This window comes from Mya arenaria, chromosome 5 (assembly GCF_026914265.1).
Source record: "Mya arenaria isolate MELC-2E11 chromosome 5, ASM2691426v1".
Taxonomy (NCBI): Eukaryota; Metazoa; Mollusca; class Bivalvia; order Myida; family Myidae; genus Mya; species Mya arenaria.
Window position 1 is genome coordinate 53,708,761 of NC_069126.1, and position 15,240 is coordinate 53,724,000.

Sequence of the window (15,240 nt, forward strand, 5' to 3'; positions counted from 1 at the left end):
ATTGGGTCAAAGGTCAAGTTCACAGTTACCTTGAATGTGAAAATGTTTCGAGTGATAACTTGACAATGCCTGTACCCATGGCCCTCAAACCTGACTTGGAGTTGTGTCTGGCCTGTAGATGAGTCCCTTTCATTTTAGGGGTCATCGGGTCAAACGTCAAGGTCACAGTGACATTGATTGAAAAAAGCTTGTCTGTGTGATAACATGTCAATGCCTGAACCCATGTCCCTCAAACTTGACATTTAGATTTTTGTAGACCAGCTGATGACTCATATGGATTTTGAGGTCAAAGGTCATGGTCATAACACACTCTATCCTCACACTTTGAATGGTCATAATCTTAAAACTGCCTCAACGGCATCCAATGTCAGTGACTAATCAGCTGTCATTCGGTCCATGCTTATTTCATTCAATTGGTCATATAATCCTGATAACATGGCGCTCAGGTGGGGGCATAATGTTTGACAAACATCTCTCGTTGATGCTTGGCTCATTTCTTACATGTAGAGCTCTGTAACATTTTGGGCAACTTCTCAGTTATTTTGTTTAAGACATTTTTCATCCAGCTCATCTAAGCCTAAGTTAGTGTTCATGCTTATTTCATTCAATTGGTCATATAATCCTGATAACATGGCGCTCAGGTGGGGGCATAATGTTTGACAAACATCTCTCGTTGATACTTGGCTCATTTCTTACATGTACAGCTCTGTAACATTTTGGGCAACTTCTCAATTATTTTGTTTAAGACATTTTTCATCCAGCTCATCTAAGCCTAAGTTAGTGTTCATATTAACTTTTATGACTGCCTGTTTATTGTACTTTTTATAAATTATTTTTAATGACTTTTTCTCAAGAACCATTTGGCTAAGTATGTCTCCTCCTGAAATAGACTAATTCTTTTAGCTCCAGTTGTCTGTCTGTCCGTCTGTAACAAATTGTGTCTGCTCCATGTCTCTTTAACCTTTTGAAGGATTTGATATAACTTCCCACAAATGTACACCATATTGGGAGGAAGGGTATATTATAATAACTGTTGAGCAGTTTCTGAACTTGACTGTATTATATCTTGCATTTACCTCAAGCTGTTAAGTGAACAATATAACATTGAACAATACAAGGAACTAAACCTTCTAGGTCACCATTTTGGAATAAAGTAATACTTAAAGCTCATATTTCCATAAGAATATGCTCATATACAGTTTAAATAGCTGATACAAGTATATCATTTCAACATAGCATCAGATCCTCCACTGTTTTATGTTTGCAACATTTCTTTTAAACTTTGATTTATATATCATGACTTTTATGAACAAATACCAAACAGCAACTCACAGATCTATACTCATTTGGGCAGAATTTTGTAAATCAAAGCATTGTCATTTGATATTCAATGCTTTTTGGCAAATTGGGGCATTTTCTGTCACATTAAAATCAATATTAACAATAAATCTCCAACTTCAATATTCTCATATTTTTGTGCCCATTCTTTGCCAATTATGTGTTTGTCTATTGGTATACATGTATGTTTATTCATACTGTTTTTCAAAATAACGAATTAATAAAATGTTTGAAATATTTTATTTGTTCATAACTTATTTAATATAACAAAAAGATGATTGCATTTTGTTTTATTTCACATTATGATTACTCATAGAGCAAGACTTGAAGAAGTATAGTGATATAGCCACAGGTGTTTGTCTGACTTTCTCCTACCCAAGAGGGCATGTGTTTGAATCCCAAGTTGGAAAACACAGTTCAAAGGTCAGTTGATGTATCCTGATTGCAGGCAAACAGAAACACTCTATGATGGGCACCTGTAAAATAGAAGATACATAATCTTTACTATTATCCATAAAACGTGAAAGTTGTTAGTAAAATAAAAAAAGAAATGGTCTAATATTTTTTTCAAATACAATTCTTGATAATATTTCTTGTAAAAGTACACATTTATCTTAAGAGATAAAAAAAAACACTACAGTACAAATTTGTTTTGTAAAAGCCATTTCTCAAATTCAAATGAAATGCCTGCATTGACAGTGATATTTTGTATTAAGATTACATATATTGGTAAAAAATCGGTAGTTTGCAAGAAGCAGTAGCAAGTATTTTCTTATTTCATACTATGTTATAATGGCAATTGCATCTGTTTTTGAAAGACTGGGTCTAATAACACTAAAAAATATAATAATAATCCTACTCCCCGATTACTGTTTGTATAGTTTTTGCAATAGTTGGTTTAATCATACGCTGAGATATACAGTCATACCCAATGCTCTTCAGTGCTGCAACACCGCATCTCAGATGACTGAGCTTTTCTTTCAAAAGATTGCCTGCAATGAAAAACTTTATAAATCATATCAATAACAAACAAAGAGGATACTGTAATTGACAATAGGTCTACCTATTTGTAATGACAAATGTCATTTGTATACTGGTTAGTATATAGAATTGTATATTAAAACATATTTGAGTGTGTAAACTTACATACCTTAAGGAAACAGTTCAAATAATATTCGCTAACTAAACTCTTTCTTAAATTTGTACTTCCGGGGTTTTCAATCGAATAGAACAAAGAATTAACGAACGTAATAGTACATTTACCTTTTGGGATGTGATTATTTAACATGTTAACGCCATAACAATTATTATACACACTACAAGCGATAAGAAATGAATATAGTTGGTATCGAAATGTGTCAAAACCTGAAAACATTGCAATGTGACACAGGAAACAGCTGTTTAAACGGGTCAAACCATGTCGTAGCAACCGTAGTTGACAAAACGTTACCACCCACTATATTTATTAAAATAAATAGTAAATATCTATTTTGATTATTCGAAAAGCGAAGCAGATCAAATCACTATTTGCGATTTTTTTTAGTATACTCACATCTACGGTTTGTTTACATTTTCGTCCGATACTTCCCCATTTTGAAGAGTAATTACGTACGAAAGCGTTAATAAAACGGTCGCAGAAATCTTCGTATGCAACTTCGTACGAAGTGATCGCTTGCTTAACATGCATTCATAAGAAATAGTCATGCAAGTTGGCTCTTGAAATAACCAAACTGTCAATAGTTGATAACAACGACGATTTTGAAATCAGGCTGCTCTCCCTGTTTATTTTTCTGCACATACACCAGAGGCACCGTCCCTCAGCACTTTCAGTACTTTGATTTTCTATCAGCGATCCCGGCAGTAACGAGCTATTCTAAGAGTCTCAACCTCAGCATTCGGAACACCTCGGCCATTTTATCGAAAACAACCTCGGATGTATTTGGACGGTTTACATGCTCAAAAAGTGGTACGTTTAAGTCCGCTGCAAATAGATCGCGTAGAAATCTTAATTAGTTGTTAAACTTTATCACTTAACTCTTGGGAATCTTAATTATGTTTGCAAGAATACACTTCACTGGCAATCAATTTAAACTGAGAGCAATGAATACAACTCTTAAACACTACATTTAATTAATGATATTATTCAAAAATTACGAATTATTTCAACTGATGTACCGGCATACATCCGAGGTTGTTTTCGATAAAATGGCCTAGGAGTACCGAATGCCAACCTCAGAAGTCCCGGCTTTTCTCAATAGCAGTTCGTTTCTGTGATCCAGGCAGTATGATATTTGCCGGGACCATCATAGCCGGGATCTCGCTATCATTAATTGACATCAGTGGTCTCAGGCGTGCCTGACATGAACGCCTTTATGGTTAGTGATGTATGTGACGGGAAATACACTGTCATCTTATTCCCCATAGAGACGCGTCAATGTCCATCAACCAGTACGTGTAAACACATCATAGCTGAAGAAAATATATTGGCAATCCAACAAATAGCCAGCAAAATAAAAAGAAATTATTAATCCTTATCTGAAACCAATAACTCTCAGGCCTTATGAGATATAAAAAACTTTAATCAAAAGAAAATTGGCATAAAGAAACAGAAACCTACCAACTTCGAAAATGTACTGCCTGCACCTGATTAAAAAATAGCAATAGTTCGGAAAAGAATGCGTCCGAAGAAATTTCGGAAAATAATACAAATATTAATGGAAGTTGCTATGATGATTATACTTCGGACAGTTACAAAAGAAAACACAATTATCTCTAATTCGCCAACTGCATCACCAAACAATAAGAAAATTAAGACAGAATGTGAAAAATCACCTACATTATTACATGTGCCAATCACGGACACTGCCGATCCTTTCATTGTTTAGTTATTTATCATTTATTGTATTTTCAATATATGATAGGTGTTTAGCGTTCTACATCCTGATGATATGCGCTCAAATGTTTAAATATAATCATAAATGATTTGTTTCTTATACTATTTTTATTATTTGAAACAAATGTTATTTGTTTTTTATTCTTATCCTTCAGATGTAATTGTTTATTGTTATTAATTTATTTGTTGTATTTAAAACATTGTTGATATTATAATATGCAAATACAATTAAGAAGCTGTATACACGTGTTGTGTCTTGTCTCAATCTCTACAACGAAGTCAATTAACGATCCCGGCAGTTATCAGCTAAGGTCCCGGCCATAGCAGTCCCGGCTTTTCTCAATCAGCGGTCCCGGCAGTAACGAGCTATAGAGTCCCGACCTCAGAAGTCCCAGCTTTTCTCAAATGTCGATCCCGGCAGTTACAAGCTATAAGGTCCCGACCAAAACGGTCCCGGGTATATCCAATCAGCGATATAGACAGTTATCAGTAAAAGTCCCGGCTTATTCAAAGATGTTCCGGGTCGTTGTCGTTGACGTTAATATAAACCTTAATATATGTTGTTGTTTTTTTCCATATTTCTTATTGATATATTAACAATTTGAAAAAGGAAATGCATGAACATAAAATCAAACATACAATTAGTTACAAGCGCATCCTAAAATACATAAGTGCATCATAATATATGCCTTGAAATAATTTATGTTATTATTATATTTATTTTAAGGTATTCACTATTTTCAATGGCCTGTACAAGCTCAAACATTACAAACGCAAAGAAAAAAAAACAAAATTAAAATTTGGGTCCCGGATCCCGGCAGTCCCGGTTCCCGTCAAATATAATGCCCCATTATCAGACAGAATTGAAGCTCGCCGGAGATGGCCGACTTGTTACGATTGTTCTGCCTCTCTACATAGTGAAAATGGACGCAAAATATGGAGTGTTATATGCATTTGCAGTTTGTTTTCATTGCTCTGGTAAAAATTATCTACTTATTCTCATAACAATCGTTATATTATTAGTTTTTGTATTTTCTTTGAGAGGTTTTTGTATGAAACACCTCTGCATTTTGCTAAAGTGGGTGAGGGACAAACATAAAAAACGCTTCAAAGGCTAGGTTCATGTTATTAAATTTTAAGTTTTGAGGAACGATATTTTTATTGAGTAAAACGTACATAGTTTGCAACATATTTTGGGGTAAGAAGGCGTTGACCAAATTTTATGAGAAGGTTTTATCAGATTTTGGGTTGGGTGTGAAAGACTGACGGACCTAGTTCTAAGATAAGATCAGATAAATTCTATTGCAATCATGGCTCATGTTATATGACATGTCATCACAGTTAATGTAAATTAATGCAGAAAATAAATTAAAACAATAAGGTTACATATTAGGTAATGTAAATAAGGCTTCATTTTGATTTTTTAAACACAAACAGTGCCGTAGCCAGACTTAAAAAAACACCAAGGCAGAAAGCGATTTCCTGCATTCTGGAGTATCCTTGGTGGAATTAAATGCATACAGTATGTTACATATAAATTTACATTTCAACATTTTGAGTGCTATAACTATTGATACAGTTGAAGTTAATTCTAAACAGTTTACATGATGTAAATTTAGACAAAATAAATGTGCATTTAGAAGAAATTTACTGTCACAATAATATGAGGCTTTGTTACCAATACCATAAACCTACTTCTATACGTCTCACATATCGTCACATAATCAATAAGTCAACATTTCAATGGTTTGTGTATATTAAGGCAAATAATGAAAGTCGAAAAGAGTTATTTTTAGAGCTATAGAAATTGTTATATGCCATAAAAAACACCGAGGCAGTTGCCTCAGTGTACCTACAGCACTGACAAATATCATTTGGAAAATTAATAAACATGTTTCTCATTTCCTTTTTATGCATTACTGTGTTTTCAATTGTGTTGATAGTGACAATAATCAAATACCATAAACTAAACTACTATATGCAGGGTTAGAATTTAGATTGCATACTCGCAAAATGCGAGTGACATTTGTATATTGCGAGTGACTTTTATTCAAGCTCGCAAAATTCTGCGAGTGGCTTTTTCTAGACCACAAAATTTTAAAAGGAAAGAGAATAAACATAAACTTAACTCCGCTACGTTGTCCAGTGTAAACAACCTATTAGTGGCATGTTTACACTACCAGTATAAAGAAGACAGTACGGAGTCAGGCTCTAGTAAGTTTTCAAAAATAGAACAAATACGGAAATGGCCGAGTTTTATCTCGAATCTTTCTGGGATGCTCAGAGGCGTGCATAATTGAATACAAATGACGTAATCAACTAGCTCAATCATTGGCTAAATTTAGCGCTTTCGTGCACTTTATGTAAACCCCATCAAACTTTGAATATATCCGCCCAACTGTCAAAGTGAATAGACTTCGATATATTTTATAGTCCAAATTAAGCCTCCACACTACATTTACTGTTGCTTTTATTTATTTTAAATTTATATTGTTATTGTTTTTAATACTTATAGACATAAGCGTGCTCGCCGAATGGGTATTACAGTGTTGCTTTTATTTATTTTAAATTTATATTGTTATTGTTTTTAGCTCGACTATTCGAAGAATAAGGAGAGCTATAATACTCACCCAAGTGTCGGCGTCGCCCCTTGGTTAAGGTTTTGCGTGCAAGCACACATAGGTTAATATCTCGGCAACTACATGAGGTATTGCATTGAGACTTTATACAATGCAGGGATGATAAAATTCCGGATTAATCAGGAATTCCGGATTTAAGGCCTCACGGATCGATTTTGAGATTAATGTAAATCTGTTGAGTTTTTTCTAGGGGGGAGGGGTACAGGGAGCGATTCGAGCTCAGTTCCAACAATGTGGGAACGAAAGGTGAGTTTTCCAGAAGTGTAAAGCCGGAAATTAATGAACCTAATTACGTCTTGGCAATCATGCTATATGATTGGTTAAGATAGCATCCGGTGATTACGGAAATTACCGATGGGACCAGAAGACAGTATCTGGATGGTCGTATCCGGATATGACAGACGACGAAGACGAATAAACTGGTATTGGAAAATTGGAAAAAAATCGACCACCACCAACTTCTAAAAACATTGATTCGTCGATTTTAAGGGTAAATTTGCCATTTATTTTTAAGAGAAATTCCCGAAACGTTTCTTTTTAAGTTAATAGAAATTGATCAAACTGAGAATGAATTTTGCGCATGTAGCATTATTTCGGACATCCCGATTCGGATTGTGTCATAATAATCGATTTTTATTTTACAAATTTTATTTGGCCGATTGAAGTTTACGCTGTAAACCGTTTCTTTATTATTCTCATAATGTTTGAAGCATAGTTGACCGTAATGGGAGGTTCAAATGAAAATTGGTTTGGTTCAAATTTTAAAAAAAATGAATAAATATTTTGTAGTAGTAATATATATAACGTAGAGGCAGTCATTTTATTTTCTATTTGAGACAGTTCAACAAAACTTCTTGAGGACCCAGTTTGAGTGAGATTTAAATTCTATTGTTGTAATTTGTATTTCCAGGTATGTTTACCTGTATGGTTACAAAAGTCAGGGATGAACAGATTCTCAGCCAGTGCATCCAGTTGTTCCTGTCAATGACTGACAATTCAATCCAGAGGCCATGATACTTGGATTTATGGCTGAACATGCGCCCTGGCACAACTGTAGTGTGTCTTACTTAAGACACTTGCCAAAGATACAAAAGCTCTCAGCGAATTAAAATTCAAAGGTTTACAGCATCATACAAGATGACTTACGGAGTGGCTAGCCATTTCAATGATGAACATGTGGAGGAGTTAATGGATCTTGGTTTTGTTTCTACTAAGACATGAGAAAACTGTTGCAGCTATTTTTCTGGCATAGAGAAAGAAAAAGTGTTGAGACATTTGGCCTCCTTAAAAATCACAAGGGCTGATTCTGAATCAATTTTCATAGAATTTGAAAGCCTGTTTGAGAGACTTGAACTGCTGTGGGACAATCTAGTTTGTGTGCTACTGGACTCATGTAACACCATGAGGGGAAAAAGTCTGGCTTGGGGACCAGAATACGTCAAAGTCCACCATGTCCACAACGGCTACGCTGCCAAAGCATTTAAGTCCCGTTTGGATAGTACTTGTAATAATATATATATTAATTAATAACATTATATTCTCATCAAATGTGCAGAAAATGGAATAAATACTCTTATGATACATAAAAATTGAATAAATAACACTTTTACAATAAACATTTGCAAGCATGATAATTGATATGTTGTTCATTATTATAAATCAAACATCCCACAGTGTAGGCTGTTCATACACAGGCATTTGATCATAGCCAGTTGAGTTTTATGGGAAGTGGACAACTGAACCAAAATGTCAGGTACATGTCTGATGCCTGTGACTTCAGGTAAAAAAAGAGTAAATTTAACTTTGTTTAAAGACAAAGGTGTTAAACTTCACTGCTAAGATTCCTGATAATTGTTCTGATTGTGGATGTCTCGTGTTGAACATAATTTTATCTACCAAACCGAAAGATGTACTCCTTGAACACTATTCTAAGGCAAAAAGGGTATTAGAATCCCTGAAATACGGAAAGCTTCGGGAGGCTTCGCCCCCCTTGTCCCCCCACCAGGGCTTTGCCCTGGACCCATCGGGGGCCTTGAGCGGCCCCCTGAACCCCACGCAGACATTTTCAGGATTGGCAACTTGGCTCTGTTTTCATCCCTGACAATGGTACTCAACCATCCAACCTACTTAATTAACCAAGTTAGATAACTTTAGTTTGCATTTAATGCCACTAATAGGCCTTTATTATTTGACTTAGAAATTCTGGTTAAGGTTTTGCGTGCAAGCACACATAGGTTAATATCTCAGCAACTGCTTGAGGTATTGCATTGAGACTTTATACAATGGTACTCAACCATCCAACCTACTTAATTAACCATGTTAGATAACTCTATTTTGCATTTAATGCAAATAATTGCCCTTTATTATTCGACTTAGAAATTCTGGTTAAGGTTTTGCGTGCAAGCACACATTGGTTAATATCTCAGCAACTGCTTGAGGTATTGCATTGAGACTTTATACAATGGTACTCAACCATCCAACCTTCTTAATTAACCAAGTAAGATAACTCTAATTTGCATTTAATGCAAATAATTGCCCTTTATTATTCGACTTAGAAATTCTGGTTAAGGTTTTGAATGTAAGCACACATAGGTAAATATCTCAGCAACTGCTTGAGGTATTGCATTGAGACTTGATACAATGGTACTCAACCATCCAACCTACTAAAATAATCAAGTTATATAACTCTAGTTTGCATTTAATTCAAAATAATGGCCCCTTTTTTATTCGACATAGAAATTCTGGCTAAGGTTTTGCATGTAACCACATTTAAGTTAATATCTCAGCAACCACTGGATGTATTGCATTAAGACTTTATAAAATGGTACTCAACCATCCAATCTACTTAAATAAAAAAGTAAGGTAACTCTAGTTTGCATTGAATTCAAATAATGGCCCCTTTTTTATTCTACATAGAAATTCTTGTTAAGGTTTTGCATGTTACCACTTTTAAGTCAATACCTCAGCGAATACATCATGTATTGCATTGAAACTTTACACACAGGCTCCCAACCATTTAACCTTCTTATTCAATCAAGTTAGATAACTCTATTGTTCATATTATATAATTTTTGCCCCTTTATTATGCGACTTAGAAATTCTGGTTAAGGTCTCGCCTGTTAGCACACATAGGATATTATCTCAGCAATTACTTGATGTATTGCATTGAGACTTTATACAATGGTATTCAACCACCCAACCTAATTGAATAACCAAGTTAGATAACTGTATTTTGCAAATAATGTGCCTTTAATATTACACTTAAAAATTCTGGTTAAAATTTTGTATGTAACCACATTTATGTTGATATCTCAGCACATCATGTATTGCATTGAAATCTAATCTAACAGTGATCCATGCATGTTTCGCCAAATCTTTTCAATCCTTACACTGAAAAGCGGCAGAATAGTCGAGCGCGCTGTCTCTGTGACAGCTCTTGTAAATACTTATAGACATAATGAAATCTGTAGCGTGCTTGCAGAATGGGTCTTACCTGATGGCGAGGGTAAATATACCCCCCCCCCACACTCAAAGTGAGCTATATAAAACACTCAAGATTGATACTTTTTAATATTTATAGTATGTCTTATATCTACTTTAATTAGACAGTATTATTAGGAAATAAAGCAAATGATAAAATTGCAAGTTGATTTTTCATTTTGTGAGTTGCCTCAAAAAGCACTCGCAAAATTGTGCGAGTGCTCCTCAAAGTTCAATTCGAACCCTGCACATGTACTTAATTATCCAGATTTGATGTTAAAGTCTGATTATAACTTACTACTGGAAATCATGTTTATAATCAGCAGGGTTCGAATTTAGACTCGCATACTCGCAAAATGCGAGCAACATTTGCAAATTGCGAGTGACTTTTATTAAAGCTCTCAAAATTCTGCGAGTGGCTTTTTCTAGACCACAAAATGTTAAAAGGAAAGTGCAATAAACATGAACTTAACTCCACTATGTAGTCGGGTGTAAACAGCCTATAAGTGGTATGTTTACACTAACAGTATAAAGAAGACTGTAAAGTATGGAGTCATGCTCTAGTAAGTTTTCAAAAATAAAACAAATGCGGAAAAAGCCGAGTTTTATTTCGAATCTTTCCAGAATGCTCTGAGGCTTGCATTAAACAAAGTGAATTAAAATGACGTAATCACCCAGCTCAATCATTGGCTAAATTTAGGGCTTTTGCGCACTATATGTAAACCCCATCAACCTTTAAATATATTTCCGCCCAACTGTCAAAGTGAGATCGATATATTTTCATGGTCCAAAGCATCCATGCTACATTTACTGTTGCTTTTATTTGTTTTAAATTTATAATGTTATCATTCTCATACTTATAGACTTAATGAAATCTGTAACGTGCTTGCCGAATGGATATTACCCGATGGCGTGGGTACATATACTAAGTGAACAATGTCAAATTATTGGACAGCCATGTTATCAAAAAGCCGCCAGCATCTGATGAGTCCTTCCGTACCCCTCAAAAAGAATAAGCCATCAACAAGTTCTAGTAGTCGAGTCACTCAAGATTGATACTTTTTAATATTAGTATTAATATTAGTAATATGCGTTATTCGCAAGACGTAGATTAGCATGTGATGGTGAACCAACTTGGATGCAGAGGTCTGTTAAGTCTTCGAACATATCGAGAGGAAGATTCTTGTCCAGTATAACTTCAATACATGAAAGGCATTGAGAATAGCCTCTCCTGCTTCCGTGATGATTCTTGCCGCCACGTCGTCAAGTGTGTAATTCAATGACTCAGATAGAGCAGCGTTATGTTGAGCGCTGTTCTCATGTTTCTTAATCTTGTCCAGACGGACAGTCTTAAAGCCACGGTCTACCCATGCTCTCGGGCCTGTAGATGAGCATTGTTTATACTTCGTGCATATAGCACAATGCAGTGCGCCCGTCTTGCAGCCGTTGTCATCTTCTATCTTGTACTGCAGCCATGGTCGTCTTTCTTACATTGGCAGGGTGCTAGGTCAGAAAAGGCACTCTTGATGTGCTCATAAAAAAAGTCATTTAATAATGAGCCTTAACGGGGCACTTGCAGGGGTCAATATTCAACTTATTGTGTATGTGTTGTAACTTAGTAACTTTCAAAACTAATAGTTTGTTATGAATACCTCAGCTGTTATCTTTATTTTAGTGTCAAAAGTATGTATATTTATTATTTATTACACATTTTTGGACATTGACTGTTCAACAAAGGGGCACAGCAGGGTGTTAAGTTAAAAGGCAGCAGCGTACTATAAAAAGGTAGCGGTGTGTCCCACCCTGCTATTTAGGCCGAGATGGAGCACTAGCTGAGTCAATAAACCTGAAGAAAGTTTATTATTATCCTGGACTCCTTAATTCTATGCCAGACTCCTTTATTTTGGAGTTCAGGAGTCCGGTGGACTCCTTCTCTTAAAGTCTTAGTGTCAAACACTGAAAGAGTATCGTGATGCTTGATTGGTCGATGGGCGGAACGACTGTAAACTTGATTAGCATTGAGGCGGGGCTAATATGACAGCGGCCTTCAATCAATACTGTGGATTATCACTATGAAAAGGGCGGCATGTCTTTGATGTGGTTGAAAGGGCATTCAGATAAAAAAAGGGCACTACCAGGATCAAAGGCGGCAGGGCGCATTTAAAAAGGGTGCAGGCGCTGCGCCATTGAAAAAGGAGCTAGCTGGAGCAAAGGGCTCAGCCTCCAAGCTTTGGCTCCAGCTTCCTTGCTTTTGGCTCCAGCTCAACCCAGAAAAAGAGTATAAACATGCTTATTCCAGTAATACTGGTTTTATCTTTAATGTAAGCTTTTTGAGTGAAATTCAGCTGACAATTGGTGAAAATGTTCTACTTTCCAGGCGTGTAGGAAGGAAATTGACATTGGGGCTGCGGAAGGGGTGGGCTCGGGAGGGGTGTCCCCTCCCTTTCGAGATTTTTTTCAATTTCAAGCATTGAAAGACTCGATTTCCGTTGAGTTCAGGTTTTATTTTTATATTTTTATCTCAACCTTTTTCGGTTAAAATAGTTGATAGATATAAAACTATTATTGTTTAGTAACATTTATTCACTATTACATTTATTTCATATTTTATAATTCTGTACCTTATACAGTTATAAATTGTCACAGTAATTCAAATACTTATACTGATGATACATAAATATGTACACTTTGTTGAATAATCAAAGCACGGTCATTCAAAACTTGCCGAAAATGGAAACTCGGTGTTCCATACTACTGACAAACTCATTTGTCGCTGTGCTTTAACAGTTCATACCCAAGTGTCACACCATAGAGAAAGTCAAATGCGGCCATCTGACTCTTCACACCAACAATGCGTGCTCTGGTCTCAGTGTCTTTTGTGGTCTCATAGGTGGTATCCCACAATTTCTGGAGAACAGAATAATTGTCTAAGACACTTTTCAAACACTCCGCCCTAACAGTCCATCTTGTCGGGCACAACACTCTAAATCCAGGCGTGTCGGGGCTCATCTCCTTTCTCAGTTTTTCAAACTGTCCGTCACGTTTGGGTGAGAACTTCACAAGCTTAGAAATCTCACGTACTGCGAGTCCCGCATAACCTTACTGCCGCGTATTGTATCACCAACAGCCAAGTTGAGAGCATGTCCATAGCAGTGTGTATAGATGGCCCTTTGGATCTTCTGCGGTGATGTTTGCGGCGACCCCACGCTTTATATTACTGGCTCCGTCGTAGCACTGCCCACGGCACTTGGATAGTTGCAGTCTCATGCGTAGTAGAGTGTCTTTAATTACATTGGTTATGGTCTGAGCATCGATGGATGGCACAACATATAGTCCGATGAAATCCTGCACATTTAGCTCACTGTCCACATTTCTCAGTACTAGCACAACTTGCTCTCCGTTGGATACGTCTGTGGTTTCATCCACCATGATCGTGAAGAACGCATCTTCAAGCACGCTATTGGCGACCTTCCTGAGTATCCCTAGTGCCATGATCTGAATAATCTCATTCTGGATGGGCGGAGAAGTATACTTGTCCGATTTCTTCTCGATCCATGACAGGATGGTAGGGTCCGCTTGGCCGTGCAGTTTCAGTAGCTGCATGAAGTTGCCTTCTTCTTCGTCATGTCCACGGAGCGCCAGACCTTGTCGTGAGAGGAAACATATGTTGCGCAGTATGGTCATGAGCTGTGCTCTGTTGTTTGCTTTCTCTTCCGAATGGGCTGCGGAAAGTGTTTCTCCGATGTCTTTAGTCCGGGCAGGTAGAGTTACATGTCTCTCAACGGCCTCTTTGTGGCAATCGGACTGTTCATACGGAACTTTTTCGTGGCGTCTCTCCAATGGTGAATCCGGTGCTGATGAACCCGCCCTCAACTTTTGTGTTGCCAATCTTGCCGCCTTTCATCGCTGTCATACAAGTAAAGCAGAACGCACGATCTGTAGCCTGCAAGCATAAAAAATAACATTATGAGTCAACAGCAACAAAATATAAATTATTATAAACACCAGTATTTATTTACTTTTAAATATTGATATTTGCGCAGTCTCACAATGTATGTTAAACAAATCAGCGCAGTTTACCTCTTCATAGTGAAGCCACGAGTGACTTTGGAACCATTGCAAGTTGAATGCCCTGTGTTCAGTTTTTTTAGTGCCAAAAGATCTCTTTGGAAATTTAAAACTTTCAGGCTGATTTGGAACGTCCATTTTAAAGTCAAACTTTAATGTGACGAGTTTAAAATAATACATGTTGATGGTTTTTTAATGACAATTCTATTTTGACGAGTAATTGCAATTATTATAATCAACTACCGTTTTTGAAACGTCAAAAACGATACAAACAAATATTGTCTAATTGCCTCTTCTTGCACTTTAACCCGTCTTTAATAATCCGCCGACTGTTTTCACGCCATTCACACACCAATTAGCTAGATGGTCACAGGTTTAATTATGACATGGTGACCTGTTTATTCAATATCGTGTCAGACTGGTGTTGATCTATATGCGCGTAGCTCTATTTTAAATACGATAATTAAGAAAATCGTTATAAAAATTTCGCAGCCCCTGTGGCCCCTGCTCCTACGCGCCTGCTTTCGTTTTTAAACATGCATGTGTTTGATGGGAAAATAAGTTTTATAACTCCATAAACAATATATTTACAAAATAATCGAATTACGTGTGAAGATGAAACATATTTATATGGCACTGCATTCCCTGATTTCCCAAATAAGCCCTTATAATTGTGATATTAGATAAAATAACAAGTCATACTTACGTTTTATGATGATATCCGTTCTTTTGCTCTAGCTTGGAAGTGTCATTGGCTCTTTTTAGCTCGACTATTCGAAGAATAGGTGGGCTATACTACTCGCCCCAGCGTCGGCGTCCGGT

The 15,240-nt window shown here is 36.4% G+C and overlaps 1 protein-coding gene and 1 long non-coding RNA gene across 7 annotated transcripts in view; one reads left to right on the forward strand and one right to left on the reverse strand.

Moving 5' to 3' along the window:
• Window positions 1-1,575: 1,575 nt before the first annotated feature.
• On the reverse strand, window positions 1,576-3,600 carry LOC128233407 (uncharacterized). Its single transcript, XR_008260675.1, has 3 exons — window positions 2,891-3,600; window positions 2,267-2,330; window positions 1,576-1,814 (listed from the first exon to the last, which is right to left on the reverse strand). It is a non-coding gene; the product is annotated as an uncharacterized LOC128233407 (long non-coding RNA).
• Window positions 3,601-5,077: 1,477 nt separating this feature from the next.
• LOC128235137 (uncharacterized) overlaps window positions 5,078-15,240 on the forward strand; it is an 84,291-nt gene continuing 74,128 nt past the window's right edge. For all 6 annotated transcript variants that reach the window (XM_052949874.1, XM_052949878.1, XM_052949877.1 and 3 more), the window contains exon 1: window positions 5,078-5,209. In XM_052949874.1, coding sequence (XP_052805834.1) covers window positions 5,155-5,209 — 55 coding nt within the window. In that variant the 5' untranslated portion in view covers window positions 5,078-5,154. The remainder of the gene's footprint in view (window positions 5,210-15,240) is intronic.